We start from the raw sequence: 18218 nt of genomic DNA on the forward strand, positions 1-18218 counted from the left end.
AGTTCTCTTGGCAAACTTATAACATCATCACTTCTTCAGGTTCGATTCCCTATTAAGCAAATAAATAAACAAAAAATGTAAAAGCAAACCTCTGAAAAATCTATTTTTGTTTTTGTTGGAAATTTTGACAGGTCGGTAAAGTAGAACTGTAAAAATAAATAAATTTTTGGTGGTATCAATTAATATCGATATTTTGAAAAAGATCGATAAAAATTTTCCGTGTTTTTACTTTTGATTAATTTAAAACTCTTCATGAAATGGCATCGATCGCTATCGACGGTTGATATGAAAACCTTTAACGATCTATAAGAAGAATTTTGAAGAAAATTAAAGAAATGGTTGGTCGGGTAAGGCACAAATAATGTCAGGTATTTATTTGAATTCGATCCCATTTTTCTTCATTCGAGCTCATTGCGACATTGGCCCTTATGAAACAACTGTGTCGATTTAATTGCGTTCGGGTGGGGTGGTTAGGGTGGTCCTTCTGCAACACCATCAGCCGCAAGCATCTCAGCTTGCGGCTGTCAGATCGGAAAAAATGCACAAAAACATCTGAAAACATCAAAACGCCTGTATGCAAACAAATGTGCCAGAAAGAGACAACGTCAGGTAGATGCACCTTGTTTGGCATCAGAGCTGCGGGATGATAGTCGTAGTAGTGAAGATTGTGGACACCAAAAAGCAACCATCAGAGCAGCAGCAATCAGACGGGAAAAAATTAAAAGATGGAAGAAAAGTTTGTTCGGTTCAGAAGAAGTAGAATGTTTGTGTAATTTTCGCGAATAAAGCTGCATTTCTACACCAGATTGTGCAAGTGCGTTACGGTAAGGCCATTTCGTGGCCGAAAATAGTGAAAAAGATCCGATCTGTAGGATCTTTCGGTGCGTTGAAAATTCGTCAGAAAGTTTTTCGAATCAGCAGCAGCAGAAAGAAGCAGAACCAGAGTGCGCAGAAGAAGAAGGCGAAAAATTGGTGTTTTCTGAGGAGGAAATAGGAAAAGGCATCCATTGCCTGTTAAAATCATTATTGTGGCTCTAGTTCCTGGTGTTTTGATTCAGTGGAACTCTGGTGGGTAAAATATGCGTGACCTAGGCATTACGGTATGCCCTAGAAGCTAGGACAAGAAGAGCCCACCCATTTACAAGTGTAAAGTGATGGAAAATTGGAGGAATCCTCCATTGTCCCTTTCTTCTACTGGCAGTGCAAGTCGTCGTCGTCCGATGTGTTTGTGTTCTTTGCTTACTTTCACTGCAGCTACTTTTCATCATTAGCGCCCTGCAATCAAGCAAAAGGCGGAGGACGACGACTGTTTTGTTTGAGACGAGCAACTCCTCATCAACGGAATTGGAAGAAAAAGCTGCTGCAAACAGAATTATTAGGGAGCTGCCAGGATATCTGTAATATGTTCGCTGGCAGCCAGCATGTATCGATCACGGATGCGACAGATTACGACTTTGAAAAAGCGGAGAATGCAGCCAAATGGAAAGGTGTTTTCATAACATCACTTAGAAAGGTGAGCCCCTTACAAACGACCAGAAAGGCAATGTTTTCGTTTCTGCTTTGGCTGAATCACTTTGTCTATTGATTTGCTGCACTCGATGGCGGTAAACATCTCGATTCACTATCAATAACCTTAATGCATATAGGATTTTATTGAAATTTCATGATTCATCATTTTATTGACAAAATATTAGGCTCCAAATTTTGTTGTAAAATATTCAAAACAATGGCGCATCAACAGCGGGATCCACTATTTTGTCATTATTTCGACACTGTTGCTTGATAAGGGCAAAATTCGCAAACGTAAACATCTGGGAGATTAGTGGCTGCTTGCGGTATAAACCTCCTTCATTCGATATTGCCTACGCGAGCCGTCGCTCAACCAAAAGTTCACTTACAACGCGTCTGTCGCTGGAGCACTGATTCCAACAGGTCTCAGCCAACCAGCGAACTACTAGCCGCACGGCACAGTCGTTCGGAGTTACTGAAGTTACTATGCGTTCTTTTTGTCTGGTTGTACAACAGAAAGAACAGAGCTCTATCAGCTCCCAGTGGTAGTTATTTGGGAGCAGTTCTAATTTTAATGAGAAATTCGCGACGAAAGTCAATATTTACGTTTGTGATTGTTACCCTTATGAAACAACTATGGCGATTTATTATCTGTAGGCCAAATTTTCTTTCATGGATCAATAACGTTGATTTACAAAAGTTGTTCAAACTGGACAATCTGGTATTTTCTGTTGGTTTAACTGATTTATTTTTAAAGAAATATACATCTTTCATGTCCTAACGAATTTATAAATAATCATAACATAAAACCTAAAAAAAATATCTTAACAAAGAACATGGATAATTAAACATTTCTCGGGTACTTATTCAAAAGGACGTATGTGATTTTGTAAACAAAGATTCAAACGTCGATTTGTCCAATCTGATGGCACTCCCATGCAAACCAACACCACCAACAGGTAGCCGAAGGCTTCCCCTACCTGTCTGTTGTGATGGTTCGCGTGGGAGTGCCATCGATTGGACAAATCGACGTTCGAATCTTGTTTACAAAATCACATACGTCCTTTGAATAAGTACCAGATTCAACTTTATGATTATTCATTACGACATATCTAAAGATACATTTCAAGCATAATTTTTCATAACGACGTATGTAACAAAAGTAAACAAAACGGGGTTTTTAATACAACGTGACAATCACACGCGGCTTTATATAATACGCATCGATTTTACTGATTTCAGATCTTAAAATTCTTAATTCAATCTTTTGCGAATCGACGTATGTAAAAATTTCTATTTTGAAGTCTCACTGTTACATACGTCGCTTTAACATATGGGAACTAAGAGCGACCTATGTAACAAAAAAATCAAACAAACAAAACTGCAGTTGCGTCAATCGTACACTATGGAAAACCGACCAATGTACACCGACGTACGTGTACACTCAAAATAATTTTCACTTAAAAGCTACTTGAAAACATATGCAGATATTTTCCATGTAGTTTCGGGTGTAAAAGTTAAATGATTCATTAGTGATGGTACTCATTATTCTTAATTCACTAGAAAATAAAATAAAATTTAAGTGAATTTTCGTTTGGCCGTGTACTTAAATGTTAAGTGAAACTTCAATAATTTTTCTTCTATAGTATCCTTAGAAGTTGTTAACCCGTCCACTAGAAGCGGACGAGGGCAAAAAAAGTGAAAATTAATTCACACTCAAACATATTTTTTGCAAATCGTTCTCATAATGCTTCTGCAAAATGTTTCATTAGCGATTGTTAATAAACATACATTTCGCTCTGAGAACCCCACTCATATATTTTTCATACATTCATTTTGAGTAGAATTCACTAGAAGAGTATATAGATATTATTTTCTATGTTTTCTAATGAATTCCACTACATTTCTTATTAAGATGCACTTGTCATTTGAGCAAGATTTATTTGATTCCAGTAAGGTCGATGAAAGTTTCGATTTTTAAAGTCTACATGACTTTTTATAGTGGAATTAAAGTGACAATTATTTTGAGTGTAGCATACCGGTGTATGTCTCGGGTACTTATTCAAAAGGACGTATGTGATTTTGTAAACAAAGATTCAAACGTCGATTTGTCCGATCTGATAGCCCTCCCACGTAAACCATCACCATAGACAGATAGGGGGAGGCTTCGGCTACCTGTTGGTGGTGTTGGTTTGCGTGGGAGTGCCATCAGATTGGACAAATCGACGTTTGAATCTTTGTTTACAAAATCACATACGTCCTTTTGAATAAGTACCCGAGATGTAATATTTTATCGTTTTTCACAATGGATTTGAATGAACTGAGCTTTACTGTGAAGCACGCTTATTACGTGTCTTATAATGATGCATGCCAGCGGAAAAAAGTATTGAAAAAAGATTTAGTTTTAAAACAGTTTTAGAAAAAGTTTTGCCAACTTTCTGCAAAGGATTTCTCGAATCCTCATATTTGTTACATACGTCGTTATGAAAAATTATGCTTGATTTAGATAAGAGACGTCTTTTGGAGATAGCTTGTCAAAGTTTTGTTCAAATGGTTTTAAAACTAAACCACTTTTGCCTTTCTCGTACAATAAATTTTATTATAATTTCACTCAAGGTGGCCACCGAACCTGGAAAAATGGCGGGACTCTGAATAAAGTAGAAACCTCTGCACCAGGTTGATGATACCGTTGCATAATTCTTTTCTAAGCAGTTTGCCAGCCGTACACGGAACATGTCGACCAAGAACACGCTGTTGCAACTGAAACGAAGGGAATTACGTTCATAAATAGTCAGAGAGGTCTAATACTAACTAACTTAATTTTTCAAAGTTATTTTTGCCATTTTATTATCAAAGTCAAATAATTTTGTCAGTTATGTTCTTTAGCCCTTTCCTTCCCATGGTAGCTGTAGAGCTCCATCAAATTTTGCACCTTTCAACATTCATCGAATTATTTCAACAACAAAGAGCAGTATTTAGCACATTAGACTAGTTTAGTTTCATTAGACTGCAAATATAATCAATTTTGAGTGGAAATAGTGAAACTATTGAAAACAATCAAGTAATTATTGATTTACAATCAAACACTTTTTTTTCGTTTTCAACAAATTTTAGCCCTGCCAAATAACTTTTGTTCTAGCATTTTTTCCATAGATCATTCCTTCCTATTGAAATCATTGAAAAAAGTCGTGGGAAAGAGAGGGTTAGATGTCTTTTGTCATTATGAGCGCTCAAAATCTACCTTCGACTCACATGGAACATGTTGTCCAATGCTTCATCGTAGAAACTGAATCGAAAGTTTTTTTTTAATAAAATATAAGAAAGTATTCATAAAAATGACAAGTTAATACCTTATATTAATTACCTTATATCAGTTCTTCAGCTGTACAAGGATCAGGTCGACCATTACGACGCTGTTGAACTGGCTCAAAAGACATTATATTTACAATTTTGATAGATATTCTCTCCCATTATCTCATTCTCAATCATATAGATTTATCTATACAATGCCCATCTTGTCTATGGTATGGCCTAAGTTATTGGTTCTTCATGATGGTTTTTGTTCTGTGTCAATACTATCAGACTCATTGTAAGTTATGTCTTGTAAAAAGTGGAAATTGTTCTAAACTCGAGAATGCCCCTGTAACTCGAACTACGCACATCACCCGATCCATCGTCGCCTTGATCAACCGTATCAGTTTATCCAGAAATCCGTTTTCGTGCATTAGCTGCCATAGCTGGTCCCGATCTATTGTATCATATGCGGCTTTGAAGTCGATAAATAGATGATATGTGAGCACGTTGTATTCGCGGCATTTTTGCAATAACTGACGTACGGCGAACGGCTGTGGTAGAAAGTTCACCCATAAATCCCGCCTGGTATTGCCCACGAACTCTTTAGCATCTGGTGTTAGTCGACGGCATAAAATTTGGGAGAATACCATGTAGCAATGTGATTACGCGGTAGTTTCTGCAATCCAGCTTATCGCCCTTTTTTGTAGATGGGACACACGAAACCTTCATCCACCCCTGCGGCAAAACCTCATCCTCCCAAACCTTGGTAATAATCCAGTGCAGCGCTCTAGCCAGTGCCTCACCACTGTTTTTGAACAGCTCTCCTGGTAGTTGGTCAACCCCAGGGGATTTGTTGTTTTTGAGCCGGCCGTTATCCTCCTGGATATCCTGGAGATCCGGTGCCGGAAGACGTATGTCCTGCGCGTGTGCTTCCAGGTTTATTACCATACCGCCACCGTTATCTGCCATATTGCCATTCATGTGTTCTTCGTAGTGCTGCCGCCACCTTTGGATCACTTTACGCTCGTTCACTTTCGCTCGTATTCAGTCTGTGTGAACCTTGGTCGAAGACAGTGATCCTGTTCACATGTTCACTTGTAAACTGTCATTGCATAATTTCCATTCAATTCTTATGCTAGATCAGCGGTTCTCAACCTGGGGTACATGTACCCCTGGGGGTACCTTCGCTGGCCTCAGGGGGTACCTCGAACAAAAATGCGTAATGGCGGATGCATTACAATTCCAATAAAAACTTAAAGTTTGAAAATTTCTTGTTCCAAAAATTTGGGAAAAAAGATCAAAAAGGCAAAACGTCGAATGATCAAATTTAAATCTTCAATATAATCTACCTGATCGAGACAAAATATTGAATAATATGCTTCAAAACTAAAATCAAGAATCTAAAGGTTCGGAAGCATCCAGTTGAGAGACATGAAGGCCTTTTTCCGAAAAGCTCAGTAGTTTCGTTGCATGAAATTTGGAAGCCTCCTTTCAATAGTCTCCTTCCGAAGCAGCTCGTAAACCTCTTTCGAAAAGCTTGAAAGTTTCCTGCCAATAGGCTTGGAAGCCTCCTACAAATAGGCTCGCAAACCTCCTGCTCGGCAGTTCAAGACGTTTAGAAGTCTTCGTTCAAGATGCTAAGAAACTTCGTTTCAAGAAAGTTTCAGGAATTTTTTTTTCAAGGAGCTTGGAAGCGTCGGAGTCTCCTAGCAAAAGGTTTTATGAGGCTAGGATTTTTTTTTCAGAAGGCCTTATTTTAAGATCCTGAGAAGCGTCCTTTCAAGAGGCTCGGAAGCCGCCTTTCAAGAGGTTCAGAAGCTTCCTTTCAAGAAGCTCAGAAGCTTCCTTTCAAAATACTCCAAAGCCCTTTTTCCATATGGTTCGGAAGCCTCCTTTCAAGAGGCTCGCATGCTTCCTTTCAAGAAGCTCAGAAGCCTCCTTCCAAGAGGCTCAAAGCCTCCCTTCAAGAGGCTTGGAATCCTAGTTTCAAGAGACTCGGAAGCCTCCTTCCAAGAGGTTCGGAAGCCTCCTTTCAAGATGCTCGGAATTCTTTCAAGAGGCCTTCTTTCAAGATCCTTTCAAAATGCTCCGAAGCCTCCTTTCAAGATGCTCAAAAGCCTCTCTTCTAGAGACTCGGAGGCCCCTACTAATCCTACTTCCCCCTCTTAATCCTACTTTCAGGAGGCTTGGAAGCCTCCAAAAGTCTTGTGGGAAGCTAAGTGTTCGTTTTTAATATATCTTATGAAATACGCTAGGGGGTACCTCAATGAAAACATAAGTTTGAAGGGGTACCTTTCAAGAAAAAGGTTGAGAACCGCTGTGCTAGATCAATGTTGAAAAATCACTTTCCCTTGACATATGTTATGTCTATGTGCATATGTGACAATGACGTTTCCCGGAAAGCAAGACGATGTATTTCTGCTGCGAATAGGGCCTTCTGCGGCTTACGTGACCAGCTTAGGTCACGCAAAGTACAGACTGAAGTGAAAATTGCTCTTTCTGAATCCTTAATCCTCCTTTTAATAACATAAAAGAAGGAATTGTGTATTGTGAATCGTTTTAAAAAGGTCGATTTCAGTGGGGGCGGGTAACTGAGTGCGAATGTTGTATGAAAAAATTGCGAAAACAATAATCAACAATGAACCGAATGGAGGCCGGTAACTTCGTGGAACCCCTCTATCACACTGGCTGCGTGCGGCGGAAGCGAGACATCAGGACCCTAAACGTTCGGGGAAAGTGGATAAATATCGCCCAAGGCCAACGAAGATGAATCGGAATATGCGTAACGAAGCAATATCCAACCTTATATCCAGGTAAGTATTTCAATTTGTATCACAAAATCATGATCATTTAACAAAGAAACATTACATGTTTCAATCCTCATTTGAGTGTACACGGGTTGGAATGCTTTGAATGTGCCATGTATGTCCTGAAATACATGCGAAGATTTGATGGCTCATACGCTATGGAGACTTGGGAAGCAATTTCTCAACTGGTGAATTAGTTCAGTTGGCTATCGCGTCAGCGTCCCATTGAGAAAAGCTAAATTTTTAAGGGTTTAGGTTGAAGCTTTCAACACCCATCTTTGACCATATATTTTGTAAGGAAATGAAGACCGAGTCTAAAAGAATACAATGATTTATTTGTCGATAGAATTATAAAAAATAGATTAAAAACCCTGATTTATCAAAATTGCGGCGATGGTGCCTTTCTTATGCATGATGATAACAAAAATAGTATTTTGACTATATCTTTTTATCCTATTGTGCGAGCGGACTTACTATCATTTTGGATAATATTTTCCGTTAAATCCAACTTGCTGAGAGCCAATTGGTTACGATTAAAGTGCCTGAAAAATAAGTGAGATTTCTTTTGCCCGCACTTATACACACAGACATTACCTTAAATCGTGAAACTGAGTCGATTGGTACCGTGACATGCCCTATGGGGTTAAGGACGTGTCCACAATAAATTCGCTATATAAAATTTAATTTGTAACAATCACTCATAAAAACTATGTCGTTTCAATCAATATTAAATACATTTGAAGGGAAAAATATGTTTTGTACTACAATTCATGAAAAATGAAGAAAATAGTGTTCGACATTTAACTTATGAATATGCCTAATACCGTGCCCTATCAAACAAGCTCAAATGAAGAACGGGGCAAGATGGGCCACGGGGTAAGATGGGTCAGGGGCGTTTTTGAGCAACGTATACAGGGGCCCTCCTTAGCCGTGCGGTAAGACGCACGGTTACAAAGCAAGACCATGCTGAGGGTGGCTAGGTTCGATAACCGGCGCTGGTCTAGACAATTTTCGGTATGGAAATTGTCTCCACATCCCTGAGCATAAATGTATCATCGTGTTAGCCTCATGATATACGAATGCAAAAATGGTAACTTGGCTTAGAAACCTCGCAGTTAATAACTGTGGAAGTGCTTAATGAACACTAAGCTGCGAGGCGGCTCTGTCCCAGTGTGGTGATGTAATGCCAATAAGAAGAAGAAGATACAGTTTAATGTGGAGATTATGACTTTGTAGGAGGAATAATTTGGTTCTACTTTATTGTCACTCGATTTTATGATAAAATTTTATTTTGGTAGAGTATGGCAAGATAAAATATTTTTCGTCTTTGTTTCTTATGCGAAACACACTTTCTAGAAAAGTGTAATCTCGTCGAGCAATCCAAAATTTAAACATTTTTAGTAATATTGTGAAAGTATCATAAGTAATGTAGGCGATGTTGTACTAACTGCGTTGAAATACCTACATAAATTTGATCGAAAATTAGACATTCTAACATGAACTTGCAAATGGGGCAATAAGGGTCAGCACATACTGAAAGGCAAAGTTTGTATTCAAAACATATTTTTAATTGCTGGTTTAATCATTCTAAGGTTACTTTTGGTTACTTTTGAGAAATTGCAGCCATTTTTAAATGTTAGGGCAAACGATCCGATAGTCGTGGGTGTTCCTATAGTTGCGGTAGTACCGTGTGTGTTAAATCTATGAATCAAAAGCAGCAACCCATTACGTCTAATGATGAAAGGATATGTCAATATACGGAGCAAGTGGAAACAACATTGATAATCTTAAAAAACTTTGAATAGGGGAAAGTGGGGTAAGATGGCCATATGGGGCAAGACAGCCAACGTTAATTATGCCTTAAGTGAGCATTATATTCACATTATTATTACAAGGGATGGTTCACAATAATGTAAAAGGGCTATACAACTGAAAAATGCACTTTGACAGTTTAATTTGTTCTTGTAATATTGATTTGAAGATGGTTTAGTTGAAATTCGAATTTTCTTATAATTTTCTAGTCACATAATTTAACAATTGAAGCCTAAATTACTCATTTTTCAGAAAAAAATGATATTTACCGAAGCTTTTATATAACTATAGCCTATATACAATAATAATTTGAGGAGATTTACAGTAATTAGGTTCGATAGGATATAAATCTTTGGATATACGTCGGCCTGGGGCGGTATTGCCAACTGTATAGGAACCTGAAGGTCATCTCCAGGATTAAGAGTCGCCTAACCCTTAAATGCATTTAAAAAATTATATAAATAGTTTCTGCGTGAATCAGAGATGATTTAAGGATATGGTTTTAACAGTAAAAAATAGTTTTAGGCAAATTCTGATATTGTCGTATTTGAATATGATCCATAGAAGTGCAAGAAATGTGTCCCCTATTCTAAATAAATTTAGCACACTTTTGATATAGTTTTTGGTCCATGCTCGTCTTGACCCGAGGGGGTGGTCATATTGCCCCATATGGTAAATATGGGCATCATAAAAACACCTTTTTGCCTTTCTCGTACAACTCACGGTGTAAAAAATGGATTATTATCGAAGTTTCATGTACCTCTGATTTTTTTTTCACAGAAAATTAGGCAAGGTCATTAGAAATCAGGTACGGGGTGTTTTGAAATATTTCATCGTTTTGAAAAAAGTGATTTTATTGTTTTCTTCTCTAATATACCGTACAAAAAGCCAATTGATAACCCAACATTGGATCAATCATTGTAATTTACCCCTCAACATTGAAAATGTACACATTTGTAGACTTTTTTGAATAGAAAATCTATCTTGAAATAGATCTAAATATTTGAAAAATATCAATTTTTTGTAACTCAAGCCTTCCTAAACTATGTTTTTATTATATTTTTTTTTCTATTTTTGCGTTATTTCCAATACTTTTAGCAATTATAATTTTTTTTCAAGCCCAAATATGGTTCTTTATTGAATGTTGAAATCACATTTCTTTCATCCGACATTCGCACTATGCGACCAGCCCATTGTCAGTCTGCCATATTTTAAAGTGTTCATATTTCCCTCTAGATACAGTGTCTCATCATTTGTGGGGTACATACCATGTACAATAACCTTACCGAATATTATTCGCAGCAATTTTACTTGAAAACCCCAAAACCTTACTGGTCTGCTTCTTATAATTACCACGCTTCATGTCCGAAATTGGATGGAGGCTATTGCAGGGCTGGTAGCAAGTCACTTTTTAGTGACTTGGTCACTATTTTAAGCCTAGTCACTATAAAGTCACTATTTGCATCCAAAAGTCACTAAAGTCACTAAAGTCACGGAAAATGGTCACTAAAGTCAATATTTTCGCACCACCATTTGCAAAAAAAAGTTCAAAATAAAAATCATATGTACCTGTTTTCGCGGATTTAATGCGGATTCACATAACGGCTTTGAGGCTTCGCGCGGATTTAGTTTTGGGTGAAAATTTAATAAATAAGGAGCGTAGGCTTTTGTTTTCGATAGTAAAATGTCGTTGAGAAGGGACTCCACATTTGATGTCTATGCTTACCCAATTTTTTGAATATTTCCAAGCCATTATTGAATGCATTATACTCTTGAGCACTAGTTTAACAAGCATTATAAGGGTAAGAACTTCACTTGCTGTCATTTTTCATCGGTTATGAATATCAATTTATTCTCACGTCAATTTTGACATAATTCTGAGATATTTCTTAGTTTCTGATTGATTAACCCATCTACGACGAACCACGCAGCATGATATTGTCGGCACACTAGAATTCGGAAGTCGGGACTTCCGAACAGAACTTTCTTCCGAAGTTTTATCTGTCAAACTAATTGATGTGTTGTTTAGCGCATTATTAGGCGAATCCAGCGTACTACTTCCTATGTTGGGTAAGTTGCCTGTATCTGGAGAAAAATCCACCTTCGTTATAAAAAGTTTCCTAACTTTGTTTCTTATGGAGGAACTTTCACTGTAACCCGCCTTGAATTTGGTAAATAATTTTCGGAAGGTTTTACTTAGGAATTCACCAAACAATATCTACAAGAATTCCCAAAAGGATTTCTACCGGAATTCATGAAAAAATCCGCTTGTATTTGAAGAAGATTTTTTTTCAGGGATTCGCGGAGAAGTTTTTACAATAATTAACGTGCAGCTCCCGCGGAAATTCCTAAAAGACAGCAGGAATGTCTACAACATATTCTGCCTTAAATTTATGGTATGAAAGAATTTCCGGAAGTTTTTGTGCTGACATTCGCCATCGGATTTCTGTAGGAATTTCCGTTTGAACTCCTACCTGGAGAAGCTTTCACCAGAATTTTCCGCAAAATTTCTGAAAAAAAAATCTTCACATTTTCCGCACAATTTCTGAAAAAAAATCCTAGAAATTTCCCCAAGGTTTTCCACAAAAAAACAACTTCCGCTGAAATTTCGGAAAAAAAATTCAGGGTTTTCCAAAGCAATTTATGCATCAAATTCAAGATTTTGGATCACATTTTACGAAACTTGAAACTTAGGCGTGGTAAAATTCATGTTATAAATGAGTTCTGGTTAATGTTTTTATAAAACCGAAATCACGAAAAAACTGTCTTGCAGATGAATCATTAGGAATATATTTTGACGAGACAATGTTTTTTGAACGGTAGTAAAAGACACCGCAAAATTTGTTATATTTCATTCTGCCTTTTTCATACACAAACTGCAGTTTCACGAAAAACTTCGAGCTCATGTTAAACTTCATTACCACAATGCTGTAGAACTTGCTTTTCCCGTGATGCTGGCTAAATACCATTATGTGGTGTGTTACGGAATACCATGGCCATATTGCTAGCCTCTGGATGTCCCAACTTATACCTTCCTCAATATCCAACTTCGTGGTATTTATGATGGTGTCGCCAAGTCGGTTGCTCCCTGCTAAGATCCATCCTCTCCCTAGTAACGGTAAAGATGCACACGGCCAGCAGTAGTAATCCTCATGCTTTTGTAATTTTTGTCTTTTCTTGATTTCTGATAGCATTCTAATAAGGATTTAAAAAAACATGATATCCCTAGTTTCCGATCTACTACGAGTTACACAGTGACAATACGAATGCACCTCAGCTCATACAAAAGTCACTATTTGGTCACTTTTTCTGCTTCTGAAAGTCACTATTTGGTCACTTTTTTCGTCATCGTTGGTCACTAAGTCACTATTTTGAACGGTATTTATCGCTACCAGCCCTGCTATTGGATGGAGTTATACAGAAGTTATACAGAGCAAACTCCATTTCCGGTTGCATGTTACGGAAGCTATATTGTTGCTACAAGCACAACTGTCTCACATTTGATTGATTCCATATTTGTGTGGGTCATTCATACTTTTATGAGCAGTAATCTGGTAAGCTGTAAAAAACCCTGTTTGCACCCAAGTAATAATTATGATTTTATAGCTTTATGTACCCGGCCTTGCTCGGAATTGCCAGTTTGGTTTGCAGTTTTCTTTTACAATCGGAAAATGATAAAACCAATTGGTCAACAGGGTAATTGTGTTTACTTATTCATACTTTATCATTTGATTAAAAGAAGGCTTTTGGAAACATTGACGGATTTTGAAGAAAGGATTGTGGGTTTGAAATGTCTTATTCCGGGCAAACGTCTACTTCTAAAGAAGGAAAAACATTCATCGATGCCATTTTCCGGGCAACGCATATTTTTAAAGAAGGGATCACACCCACCATTGCCTTATTCCGGGCAAATGCCTACTTTTAAAGAAGCAATCACATCCACCATTCAGAAGGAAACTCATTAATCATTGCTTTTCACTGGGCTTTTCACATACCATTATTCCGATGATCAACAATACCCAATCCCAATACCCCCACTCCCATACCAAAAGTCCCTTCCAGCCTCTCTATAATAGTTTCCTTTGGGTAAAGATTACGTGTTTACGTGTTTGGTTTGAATTGACCTATGCGATAAAAAGGTATACTAAACTGTTCGTTTAATGAATATACCCTCTCTCTCATTTAGCTATGGCACTCCTACCCAGTCTGATATAGTCTTCCTTAGACAGATAATATGGGTTCCAAATTTGGTGGACATCGATAAATGGGTTCAGAAGTCATGCTGAATTGATCGATAACTAAACAATACCCCCCTCACACCTTTTAAAATTACTTAACCACATCCACTAAAATCGCTTCCTTAGGACATTGAGCTGATCGATTGCTAAACAATACCCCTCCCCCCATACCCTCCCTCTTTTGTAAAGAGCATCCCTAATCTCCTATCGTCGTCTCATTATGACAAAGAATTTGTGTTCTGAATTTGTTTGAAATCGGTCAAGGGGTTCAGAATTTACATTGAGTTGATCGATAACTAAGCAATACCTCTACCCCCCTCTTTTCCAAAGAGCATGCTTAACCCCTTATTGTCTCCTTCTTAAGATAAGGAATTTGTGTTCCAAATTTGGTTGAAATCGGCCAAGGGGTTCAGAATTTAAACTGCGTTGATCGATAATTAAGCAATACCCCTCCCCCCACACCGTCCCCCTTTTCCAAAGAGCATGCTTAACCCCCTATCGTCTCCTTCTTAAGATAAAGAATTTGTGTTCCAAATTTGGTTGAAATCGGCCAAGGGGTTCAGAATTAACACTGAGTTGATCGATAACTAAGCAATACCCCTCCCCCATACCCTCCCCTTTTCCAAAGAGCATGCTTAACCCCCTATTGTCCCCTTTTTAAGATAAGGAAGTTTCGTTCCAAATTTGGTCGAAATCGGCCAAGGGTTTCAGAATTTACACTGCGTAGATCGATAATTAAGATATACCCCTCCCCCCATACCCTCTCCCTTTAAAAAAGCATGCTCAGCCCCCCTATCATCCCCTCCTTAAGATAAAGAATTTGTGTTCCAAATTTGGTTGAAGTTGGCCAAGGAGTTTAAAAAGTACACTGAGTTGGTGAATAACTAAGCAATAACCTCCCCCCACACCCTCCCTCTTTTCCAAAGAGCTTGCCTATTGTCGTCTCCTTAAGATAAAGAATGTGTGTTCCAAATTTGGTTGAAATCGGTCGGTGGGTTAAGAAGTTATGCTGGAACATACATACAAACGTACATACAAACATACAAACATTGAGTTTTATATATATATAGAAGAAAGATAGAAGATAGATAGATAGATAGATAGATAGATAGATAGATAATGTTTTTGAAGATAGCGATTTAATCGTCAGGTGTGCTATGAAAGCATAAGTACAACGATGTTACTAGGGATCATTATCCCATTTCATAAGCATTCCAATGTGGCCTATTTCTTCAACGCCTCCAATCATCTCCTGTACATTCTCTTATTTCAATTTCTATCCGTAACAATGTACTTCATACTGGTAGTCTGAATGGATATGTCCTTTCTCACCATCTCAATCTGCAGTGAGACAAAAGTCTACACCACTACTCTGCGATTGTTTCCTAAGGAGCTTAATTTCGTCTGTAAAACCTAGGAACATATGCATAAGCTCTACCAAGATGAAGTACACGGTTACATGCAGAGACAGAGATAAGCTTAGTATTGTATGTTCCAAGAAAGTAAAGGGGATATGTTTGAAGATGTATAAACAAAATTAACCTTTGAAATGTTGACAAACACTAGCAATGCTGTAAACACTGGCAATGACGTTTCCCATAAATAATGTCTGCTTTAAATAGGGTTGCCTCTGGCGTACATAACCAGTTTTAAGACTAAGTTAGGTCTTGTAGAATACAGGTGGAGCAAAAGAATTCAGATGGAAATGAAATTCGCTTTTTATAATTCTTCAGTTCTTCGGGTGGGCAATTACGGACATGAAACGTTCAAAGCAGCATAGGATACTTTCAGATTTTTCTAGCGAAAGATGCAGCGTGCAATACTTGGTGAGAGACCAAAAAAAGACATGTGGCTAATACGCATGAATTACAAGCAAAATCCATCATCAAAGGAGAAAACATTCTGAATCTCATAAAATACGGTGCACTCCAGTGGGCAGGTCATCTGATAAAAATGTCAGAAGATAGAATTACTAAACCAATATTCATCATAGAACAATTTAGATGCCAGAGATAGATTATTGTTTCAGCAAAGATTTCAAAACATAAAAAATAACTCTAAAAATACTTTAGGAACGCTTGAACTTTAAAAATGTTTTTCAATATGTTATACCCGTGTCAAGATAGGTTAACTATATAGATACGAGAAAGGCGAAAAGGCTGCAAATGTGAATATAATCAATTCTGAGGGGTAAATTACAATGATTGATCCAATGTTGGGTTATCAATTGACTTTTTGTACGGTATATTAGAGAAGAAAACAATAAAAATCACTTTTTTCAAAAAATCGCCGATGAAATATTTTAAAACGCCCCGTACCTCATTTCTAATGACCTTGCTTAACTTTCTGTGAAAAAAATCAGAGGTACATGAAACTTCGATAATAATCCATTTTTTTACACCGTGCGGAGTTATAGCTCCAGTAGCAGTAACTTATACTAAATGATTGCAATTTTATTATCATTTAGTAAAAGTCGCTGCTACTAGCGCTATAGCTCCGTTATAAGTTATATTCAAACATCGACCTGTTAGGCAGAGTTGTAGAAAAACCTTTGCATTAGAAGTCCACCATACAACACATTTTGACATTAACCCTCTGGAATGGATTATTGGTTTTATATTTAGTTTTGGCTTTAAGGTGACACGGGAAGCACAAACAACCATCAAATCGTCATCATTTCATCATTGAATGCTTTTTTTTTCTACAACAATTATGATTTTGAAAAAGGCTCGCAATCTACATACATCGTTGTTCAAATCATCGAAGACTGTATTCGTCTGCAAACTTTGCTGGACATTCTCTAGATATTTCTTCAACATACACCTGTGTTCAGAATAATAGCAGCGGAAGCCGTTTTTCATACAAAATGGTCAACTTTGACCAGCTGTAACTTTGTACCCCGATGACCGATTGTGCTGAAATTTTGCCAGTGAACTACAAATATGTTGAAATTTCAAATTTCAACATATTTGTAGTTCATTGCCAAAATTTCAGCTCAATCGGTCATCGGGGTACAAAGTTACAGCTTGTCAAAGTTGACCATTTCGTATGAAAAATAGCTTCCGCTGCTATAGTTCTGAACACAGGTGTATTTCATTAAGGGGCCGTACACATATTTAAGCACTTATGGGGGGAGGGGGGTCGGTCAATATCTTACGCTCCATATAAATAAAAATTCATTTGTATGAAAAAAATCTTACAGGGGGGGGGGGGGGTCGAAAAACCCAGAAAAATTGCTTACGTAATAAGTGTACGACCCCTAACGAGTATCCAAAGTAGCTCCCGACTAGCTTCTGGCAGAGACACATATTCTGTTTCAGTCGAAGAAAGAGTTACATATTATTGCTTCCGTGTTGTCCAGCAGATTGGTCCTCCAAGTCGAAAAAAGAATCCAGTGTTGCTTTTCGGTCTACGCGATCACGATGCTCAGTCAGCATCAGCATACGTTTGCAATGCTGTTGTATCTCCTAGTTTCAGTTTCAAGTGAACACTTCTCGCACTCAGGATCACAGGGGCGTAACGAGTATTGAGTTAATAACTCAACTAACTTAAAAGTTATAACCATGATTGGCCTCTCTGATTCCAAAATTGGCAAAAAAAATTACAATCGTTTTACTCCGTTTAACTCGTTCTGTTATTACTGACATTAATGGTCTTTTGATAGAAAAAGTCAAGAAAAAGCAAAATCCCTGTCCATGGATAAGGGGCTTGACGTTGATATTTCAAGAAAAAAGATTTTTATTTTATTTTTATTTTTGTTGTTTAATAGAGTGCTTTTTTCAAACAAAGGTTAAGTTCAACACTAAATTAAAAAATTAAGATATTTTTCCATTTTTTATATCTCCTTCACATAAATATCGTTATTTTAATGGTAATGGTTTGAAAATAAGCTCCGTAGAGAAACTTTTATCACATCTTACTTAAATAAGGTCAACAGTTATACCAAACACTTGAGGTACCATGCCTCCAAGTTAACTAATGGTTAGTGTCGCACGATCTAACAACAACTGCCTATTGGTAAATTTGGAGGTGCCGGCAGGGCTCAGTAGGGGTCTAGCTAACATAACTCTAATACTAACAAGACCCTGAAACAAACGCTTATCCAAATAGCATACATCTATTTATACTTGTAGTAGTAGCTAACAATAATTCATTTTGTACCCGTATAGCTGAAGTAGAATTTTAGTAGTGAAAAGTAGAATAAATTTGTAGATTTACTAATTTGGCATTGGAGATAGTGAATGTATCTATTATATCTTCTTGATAATCTTTATTTTAGTCTCTCTAGCTGCATGGATCAACGCAAAAAAACTGTTTCTCTCTTCCTTCTATTAGGTTAGTTAGAAAAATTAGCGGATATATAGGGGACATGACTTAGTGTTTCTCGTATTAAGACAAATTCGCTGACCTTTACCTTATAATAAAATAAATGACCGATAGTAAAATAAATGACTGAAATTTAAAGATATCAAGTAAATAATAAAAAAAACGAAAATAAATACATGACCATCGGTGGACAGAAAGACAAGAGACAGAGTTCTGTTTAGAATAGTTAATT

General features: G+C 37.3%; 1 protein-coding gene across 1 annotated transcript in view; it reads left to right on the forward strand.

Moving 5' to 3' along the window:
• Positions 1-644: 644 nt before the first annotated feature.
• The window catches only part of LOC134212536 (protein son of sevenless-like), a 45084-nt gene continuing 27510 nt past the window's right edge, over positions 645-18218 (forward strand). Inside the window, 1 exon segment of the mRNA XM_062690497.1 lies at positions 645-1513. Within this exon segment, the coding sequence (XP_062546481.1) occupies positions 1403-1513 (111 nt within the window). The 5' untranslated portion in view covers positions 645-1402.

Source organism: Armigeres subalbatus, chromosome 2, assembly GCF_024139115.2.
Source record: "Armigeres subalbatus isolate Guangzhou_Male chromosome 2, GZ_Asu_2, whole genome shotgun sequence".
NCBI lineage: Eukaryota > Metazoa > Arthropoda > Insecta > Diptera > Culicidae > Armigeres > Armigeres subalbatus.